We start from the raw sequence: 9,527 nt of genomic DNA on the forward strand, positions 1-9,527 counted from the left end.
ACTAAGTTAGAAAACTGATTTGGTATCAAAACAAAGGTGTTTTGACACCCGAAAATAGTTCCGTCATAAAATGTACATAAAATGATGTATGGTTAAATAAATAACCAAGTGAAAATGAATTGAATAAAATATGTTATTTGTAAAACAATTTCTTGTGAAAAATATGTCATGTCTTTGTATAAAATGTGTCATGTCCTTGTCTTTGTCGAAGTGGTTTAGATAATGCTTCGATATGTAATATCATAAAAGCACTTATATATAGGAAGTATCAGCAGCGTATCCGCCATACTTTTATCATATTACATACGTCTCGTTATTTAAATCACTTACCAATAAACCATCAAATAAATGTCTTTTCAAAACCAACGTCAAATGTCATGTGTAAACTATGTCATATCTCAAGTATAAACCATGTCTTGTGTAACAAATGTCGAGTAATAACCAATGTCTTGTATGGCAAGTAAAAAGTCTTTACTCAAACCATATGTATAATGTTATGTATAACCAAATGTCGTGTACAAAACAAAGTCTTTGAATAAACAATTGTTTAAATCAAAAGTTATGTTTTGTAAACCAATGCTTTTATTGGTATGAACATTTATGTTGGTTTTGTTTATCGCATACATTCAAGCCTTGAGACTATCGGATAAACCCTTATTAAGTCAAAGGTTTATCAAAAATGTATTCGGATTCTGTCATTCCCTACTTCCAAACAAACATAGAAGCGGGGAATGGGATTTGTGAAGTCCTATGGTACCATTACATACTACCGAGCGGCGTGATCAATGATAAGGAATGTCTTCTTGTCCCGTTAAACATACCAAATGTCATAGTCAATGTAAGCATGTCATGTAAAATGTCTTAAAACCATGTACTAAGTATGCTAATCAACATACGAAGTAGAAATGTCTATGAAATCAATGTGCTAGCATGCTCAGTCAACATACATAGCAAAAAGACAATGTAAATCAATGTGCTCACATGCTAATTCAACATATGCCACAAAAGTATCCATGAAAATCAATGCGCTCATATGCTAAGTTAACATATGACGCAAAACGGAATGTAAATCAATGTGCTCATATGCTAAGTAAACATATGTCCCAAAAGTATCTTTGAAATGAATGTGCTAGCATGCTTAGTGAACATACATAGCAAAACATAATTGAAATCATGTACCATATGTGTACTAGATGAATATAGCAACTATATGTCATAAAAAGAATGAAAGCATGAAAGTGACATATAGGCACAAGTGTTTCACCCCAAAATATTTGCAAAACGTAAAAGAGGGGGGACTATGTACTCAATTAAAGCTTGAGGAATCAAGGAATCAAACGACACCTAATATGAATAACTATGTTAATAATCGGGACACTAACCGGTGGATCAGATAGAATGAGGTTTCATAAATCAAATGAGTGTTGGAACTCATATAAATGATTTAATAAACCTAACATTCTGATTAGAAAACAATCCTAAGTGCTTGTGACCCGTTATGACTCGTTAAGGTAGTTTATGCTACTTTAATGTGTCGTTTGCGCAAAAGCGTGTTCGGATGGTCAAACTAGTCCTACGATAAGTCTTATATGTCAAAATTTGGGTTACACATCCTTAAATTGAATTTATACGCAAAAAGGGCATTTTGGTCATTTTCCTAAGGCATATAAACTACCTATCATACAACTAACCAACCGAAGTGACCATAAGGTATAACCTCAGTAGGTTATTCCCTATACAACTATAGTCACAAAATGTGTTTGGTCGGATCCTAATGATTGACCAAACGGGTCGGGTTCGAAAGTCTAAGCGGTTGTCAAGACCGCTTGACTTACGACCCTAAGTAAGCACTAAACTAGAAGTGACGAGTTAAACATGTTAAAACACGATTAACATAGTTAGAAACTGATTTGGTATCAAAATAAAGTGTTTTGATACCCGAAAATAGTACCGTCGTAAAATCCACACAAACGTGCATTTTGACAGAAACTTTGACTCGTCACTACGACTAGTAAACGTGGTAATCAGTAGATATAATCGCTAGAGATTATAACCATGGTGATTACGATCACGTTGCAAAGTTCAATTGAACTTTGTATTGACCAATTAATGGTCAAAGCCGAAAGTCAAACATTGTTTGACTTTTGGCTTGAAATAGTTAAAAATAAATAAACAAGATTAGGAAGAACACTTACAAGTGTTCTAGGATGAAGAAAACTCAATTAGGAAGCCTCCAACTAAGTGGTAACCTCAAAGTAGAGCAGGAGATGAAGAAAAGAAGGAATGAGCAAGTTGGAAGAATGAATGAGGCCATGTATTTATAGTGTTCTTGGCTCTTTAGGATCATACCATATGTTTGTTTGGTCACCAAGGAAGAATCCTGACCCTACAAGTGTGTGGACAGGAATAAGAGCCTTGGGGAGCACTTAAATTAGCTCACAAGATCCAAAAACCAGGTTAGAAACAAGCAGGAAACAGCTGGGAAGCTGTTTTGAAGCTTCTGGTCTGAAGGCTCTCGTGGGCCGTGACCCAGATAGCCAAATGGGTCGTCCAAGGCGAGCCAGGTAAGGTCAGAACTTTCAATTTTTGGCAAAACAAGCCCCTGCATGCTCCAAACTTGTTTTTCGACGTGTTTAAACCCTGTTAACCCAATTTTAAGGCTTTACAAGGATGATAAAGCATAGGGGACTTGAAATATGCTTGGAAATATCATGGATGTCGGTTCGTTCGGTCGTAAGGTCGTGTTTTTCCGGTTAATTACGACAAACGTTTAACGGATGCGAAAACGATCCAAATTACTCAATGAATGGTATTTTTGCATTCCCATCACTAAAATACAATATTTTAATGATTACAAAAATTTTTGGTTGTGCGTATATGGTCAGAACTCAGAATATGCGTGAGTTTGCATACTTTCACAGTTTTGGCGCTTTTAGTCCCTGTGATCAAATATACTTATTTTTCACAAACCGAACCCCTCAAAACTTATTTTTAAGTTATGTAAAGGGTATTTAGGGTATGTTTAGCTTATTTTTCACTGTTCCGGCAGGCGGGTCTTAATTCTAGTTCTCAAATAATATTACAGTAAAAACTCTATGAATTAATAATATTGGGACCGAGAAATGTTATTAATTTAGAGAGATATTATTATATCGATAAATTAATAATTTATTAATTAAAAGTGGTTTTACGTGTAACATTTAATTTCTAAGTTCAATGGACATTCAAAAATTAATTGAATATGTCATATTCATTGTTTTTTAATATAAAAAGTTAGTTCATGGTACCAAAACTTAAATGCACATTTCTTCTCCAAATACGTTAAACAATGTTAGTAATTAATCAAATAAAATGAACCAAGGCTCCAAACTCCTAAGTGCAAGAGTTAATGCAATGAGTAGATTTAAAGATAAACTCAATATAGATTTGAAGTTCAACAAAATAAAAAAAAATCAAGTGATTATGGATTCATGTTTTACTAGACAATCTTAAAATTTGTAATATTTTAGTAACTATTAATTTATAGTTTCGTTGGGACCAATATATGTACACTAGGATTTCAAAACAGTTATTACCTTATTTTTATTTTTTATTGATTGAGGTCAAATTTTATACCGTTCTCAAGTTGGGATTAGACAAATTATTAAATTTATCAAGGCTATTAATTTATAGAGGTTTTACTGTTAGTTATTCGAGTCTATTAATTTATAGAGGTTTTACTGTTAGTTATATATGTATAAAATTAATATAAAAGGTGGAGTGTTTGTTTTTTACTACAATTAGATAGGGGGTCTAAGTGTAAATGGTTTATATATAAATACAAGACTTGTGGTGAAACCAAATTAAAAAAAAAATTGTGAGATAAAAGAAGCTTCACAAACCACCACCATCATTAGTGGTTCGAACTTTTCCCTTTTGGTCCAACCCGGTCACCGGCCTCCCCGTTCGATGCCGCCCCACCATCGCACAACTTGACCCATCGTCATCCGATGTCGGTCGCCGTCTCCACCTGCTTCGCCTCGCCTCGTTTTGCATGCTGGTACCCAGGATGTCTCTCGTTGATTCAAGTGTTGATTCAGATTCAGATGTTCGTGAACTCATCAACTAGTGTGACATTTGTTGAATCCATCATGTGTGTTTTTCAGTTTTTTGTCTAAGGTACAAACCTAAATACTCAATGGTTGGATTATATACTACCTCCGTCCCATTAAAAGTGTCCTATTTTGAATTTTCAAAGTCTCTGTTTATAAACTTTGACTTTAATTATATATTTTTTATGCTATATAAAACTTGATTAAAATTAATTCGATAAAAACACTTGTAAAACACACTCAAATCATATAACTTTCATCAAGTATTATCTAACACAAACAAAATTATTTAAGGTCAAAGTTTTTAAATAAAGACTTTGAAAATTCAAAATAGGACACTTTTAGTGGGACGGAGGGAGTAATTGTTTAAATGGATTTTAACCGGACCATTGATGGGAATTAACTCGGATTTAATATTTTGTATACGCGCTTCCTCTACTCGATTAATATGTGATATTAAGAAATAATAAAATTGGACTTAAATGAAATTAAAGTTGTACACCTATTCCAAACAGTTGCAACATGCATTGATATAATCGAAATTCGTTGTTTATTATAAAAAGACATTATCAATAAATCATAAACGCATTAAACCTCTAACGATCTAGACATTTAATGGCATTAGATGTTGCGATGATATAGATGGGAAAGAAGATAGTTTGTGGACGATGTTGTTTGCTTTGATAGTTTAGAATTAAAGGATACCACTTGATAATCCGTATTGGCCAATATTAGAGAAACCCGTATAAGATGCCACCGGTATCTTTGAGGGTAGTAAAGGCAGGGAAGCTTCAGAGTTCAGTACCTTAATGGCTTGTCGTATTGATGGGCGAAGTTCAGCGTCTGGGTGCGAGCACCATAACCCAACGATCATTAAACGCTTAATTTCTTCTTCTTCAAAGTTTGACTCTAGACATGGATCAACTGCTTCTAAAAGAGTCCCAGTTCCATAGAGATCCCAAACCCAATCTACTAATCGTATAAGAGTTTCTTCATCCTTGTCCTTGATGGGTTTTTGCCCACAAGCTATTTCCAATGCAACAACTCCGAAGCTATAAACATCTGATTCCTTGGTTGATTTCCCGGTTCCTGCACATTCAGGGGCCATATAACCAAAGGTTCCCGCCAACGTCGTTGTTTGCGTTCCTTTCTCATGGTCAACTAACTTAGCTAGCCCAAAATCACCAAGCTTTGCATTGAAATTTGAGTCCAACATCACATTACTCGATTTGATATCTCTATGCAAAACACATTGCTCCCATTCTTCATGTAAATATAGTAAAGCAGAAGCCAGATCAAGGGCAATTTTGTACCTTGTATTCCATGTCAACATGCTCTTTCCTTTGAAGAGATGTAAATCTAAGCTTCCGTTTTCCATAAATTCATATGCAAGAAGGAGTTCTCCTTTGTCATGGCACCAACCAATGAGTTGCACCAAATTTTTGTGCCTCAATCGGCTAATGATCCTTACTTCTGCAGCATACTCTTTGATTCCCTGTTTGGAAGTCTTCGACACCCTTTTGACTGCGACATACATACTTAAATCTTTCAGAAAACCTTTGTAAACTCCTCCAAAACCGCCCTCTCCAAACTTTTTTGTCTCTGCGAAGTCAGCAGTTGACTGAGCTAATTCATGGTAAGAAAATCTTCTAGGCATAGTGACCCTCATTTCTAACTCACTACTCATCTCCCAAGCAAGCCCAACTTCCTCCTCTTTATCACCATCATATTTTTTCCTCCAGCATAGAAAATAAGCAAGTATAGCCAAAACAATAACTAGAACCAACGTTTCAGCTATTAATACTACTTTAAGCGTTGTATTGTCTTTCCCTTTCACAATAGGTGGTAGGTTGCTACTTTGATCGTTTGTTTTCGGGCTTACCTTAATTTTAGTACTATTAAACGTCCAAGATCTTACAATAACTTTCTCAAAGTAGGTTCCAGTGGAAGCTGAAAACCCAAAAGTTACCCATTCGGGCAACTCTTTCCTTAGATCAACCGTGTAATTAAGGCCAGTTTCCCATACAGGTAAGTTATTTTTATAATTCGTGAAGGAAACACTAAGATTTTTTGAATCCGCATAATAATTTATTAAAGCTCTATACTCTTTCCCATATGTTATATTGCTAAACCATTTCCGATATGCAACAGAAGTAATAGAGTTAATATCGATACCTACATGGTCGCCTACGAATGTATTTGCATCAAGGTCTATTGGATCCCACGCGTTACGATAAGTATCAAACTCCACAGCCACAAATTGATATTTACTTGTGTTGGTTCGAAAATCTAACGGAAGCCCAATGGATCCTCCATAATAGAAGTCAGCGTTAATCTGTGCAAGGAAAAATGTGAGACCATCAGCGTAAATTTTCGTGTGGTATGAATTGATTACAAATGTGAAACTGGTAGAGAAGCTGGCTAGTTCAGTAGAGTCGTTGTCCCAAAGATGAAGAGGTTCGATGTATGTTGCTCGACCTATTAAGTCGATCAAGGTGGAGGCCACTTGGATTCCATCATCAGAGATAACCGCTCCATTACCTGAAATTGTTATATCCTGGGAATTTTTTAGTGTAATATTTGTGAAATTGAAGGAAACTGAAGATGCATAAGGGATTAAACCAAGAAAGAAGCATGTTAAGATAGACATGAGCCTAGCCATTAACTTGCTATAATAGTTGCAAGCTTCTTGGTACATAGTTTTCCTTAACAAATGACATGAATATATAATGACGAAGATATGAGTTCGATTATTAAAATAAAAGAAACATACCAAATATACAATTCCTTTAGTGGGTCACCTGGAATCCATCATTAGAGGTATAAGCTGCATCACCTAAGAATATTATATCCTAGGCATTGTTTGGAGTAATAAATTTAAATTGAAAGTAATTGATGGTGCATAATGGATTATAGTAAATAAGAACCAACCCGCCGGTTGAGGTGTGCGCATATAATGTTCTATGGGTCCTTAGGGGCAAAAGGGAAATTGCACTAATTTTAACGTTGTTTTAATAATTTCGTGAAAATAATTTTAAAAGCGACGGATGGTTAATCATGCATCATGTAGTTGCGTTGATAGCCGAAAGACAAGGGCGACATGTAGGGCTGTAAACGAACCGAACGAACACGAACAAGGCCTTGTTCGTGTTCGTTCGTTAAGGAAATAAATGCGTTCACGAACGGTTCATGAACACAAATAAATTTGGCGAACGCAACAAAGGATAAAGGTGGATGACCCAAATAGTAGCACTGGAACTTAAATCCTTTATTGTGGAAGGGATGTCAATCGTATTCATCGATGTAAATAATGAGAAAGGAAAGGGAAATGATACATAAACAAGGTGAAAGAGGGTTTCCTAATTTAATTGTTAGGGTAATAAAATAAATAAAAGTTTAATAATATAAAAAGTATAGATAAAATATATGAAAAAACAAAAATCTTTACTTAAAACACAAACATACGAACATAAACGAGCGCAAATGAACGAATGTTCACGAACACATTACCGGACATTCACGAACACAATTGAACGAACGAGACCTCTGTTCATGTTCGTTCATTTAACTAATCGAACGAAATTTCTTGTTCATGTTCGTTCGTTTAATAAACGAACGAACATAAACGAACTTCCCGCCGAACGGTTCACGAACTGTTTGCTGAACGTTTGGTTCGTTTACAGCCCTAGTTACACGCATTAATCGGCCTTTGCCCTGATTGCTAAGTGTTATGTGCCTTATGTCCAACCAGTGATGCAAAACTACTATCGAGCTGAGGGTCTCAGTGGAAGCAGTCTCTTTATTTCTATTGGGTAGAAGTAAGGCTGTCTGTATCTCACCCTCCTCAGACCCTACCTTAGTTTTGCTATTGATGGGATTTACTGAGTATTATGCTGATGATGAGTAAATAAGAAGCAAGTTAAGATAGACATGAGACTAGAAATTAACTTGCTAAAATAGTTATGAGCTTGGACAAACGGAGTACTCCGAGAGTAATCCGAGTCCACCACCAATTTCAGGAAAAACCAGGTAACCCACCTGCCCGTAGGCACGATAGTAAAATTACCGGTAAAACCCATTTGGCTCAACGATCCAACCGAGGTTTCTCTGAGTCTCCTATCATTGCCCAACAATGCCTTACCCTACACCAAGTGAGAGTTGAAACTACATTTCTCCAGAGATATGCAAGTACTCTCCTACTTAATCTAGAGATCACTGGAAAGGTTGCTGTTAAAAAATGAAATTAATATCATCTTTATGAGGATATATATATTTGGAAGTAGATTATTTTTGCCTTTAAAGTCTAACTTCCATGTAAAAAGTCATTTAAAATTAGGTGAACCTAATTGATGCCTTTTATATACAAAGTCATTTAAAAGTCAGTCAACCTAATTATTATTTATATCCTAGGCATTGTTTGGAGTAATAAATTTAAATTGAAAGTAATTAATGGTGGATAATGGATTATAGTCATGGTTGTAAAACAAGGTCTCTAATATTGAGTACTCTTTGAGTAATCGCTTTAAGGACGGCTGCCGAGGCGATTTTTTACAACTCCGCCTAATTACTCGGAATCGATCAAACGCGGTCAACATCTACCAGAATCAGATCTAGTAGGTCAACTCGGAACGGGGTTGACTTTCAAAAAAATAAAACATAATTTTTATTCGTATTATATCAAAAACAAATATCATTTTCACATATTTGGTTATAAATATTAATAAATTTATGTTATTTGACATATATTTAATTTCCGAAAAGTAATTTCTTTATAATTTAACATGTCCGAGTACTCCACGAGTACTCTCCGCCTAAGCCGAGTACTCTCAGCTCCTCAATCGACCGACTAGAGAGAGCGTCTAACGACTTTTGTAACCATGATTATAGTAAATAAGATGCATGTTAAGATAGACAAAAGACCAGAAATTAACTTGCTCAAATAGTTATCATCTTCTATCTTGATAGTCTTGCTTAACAAATGTCATTAATATATCAAGGTGTGTCTCCTTGTGATGTTGAGTACTTGTAGACTAATAGTGTCTGAATGTGCGAGAGACGTGTCTTTCTATTTGAAGAGTTAAGTCGTATAGTGGATTAAAGTAAAAAAGTTAACTGATATAAGATAAGGTTTGCAATTAAAAAAATGACATTAATATCTTCGTTATGACGATATATAATTGGAAGAAGATTATTTTTGCCTTTAAAGTCAACTTCCATGTAAAAAGTCATTTAAAAGTAGGTGATTGATGTCTTTTATGTAGGAGGTCATTTAAAAGTCAGTCAACCTAATTATTATTTATGCAATTTTTTTTAATAGCATACGGAACTTATCATTATCCAAAAAAGTTTATCTTAGTCAGAAGTTGAAGTTGAGGACAGAGGTACAAAACATAAAGAAAACAGGAAAGCACATACACCCGGACAGAAACTTAGAAA

General features: G+C 35.0%; 1 protein-coding gene across 1 annotated transcript; it reads right to left on the bottom strand.

Moving 5' to 3' along the window:
- Positions 1-4,624: 4,624 nt before the first annotated feature.
- LOC110929265 (L-type lectin-domain containing receptor kinase IX.1) lies at positions 4,625-6,764 on the bottom strand. The gene has a single exon (XM_022172399.2). The coding sequence runs from the start codon at positions 6,751-6,753 to the stop codon at positions 4,786-4,788; it is 1,968 nt and encodes a 655-aa protein (XP_022028091.1). The 5' UTR covers positions 6,754-6,764; the 3' UTR covers positions 4,625-4,785.
- Positions 6,765-9,527: the final 2,763 nt, after the last annotated feature.

This window comes from Helianthus annuus, chromosome 3 (assembly GCF_002127325.2).
Source record: "Helianthus annuus cultivar XRQ/B chromosome 3, HanXRQr2.0-SUNRISE, whole genome shotgun sequence".
Taxonomy (NCBI): Eukaryota; Viridiplantae; Streptophyta; class Magnoliopsida; order Asterales; family Asteraceae; genus Helianthus; species Helianthus annuus.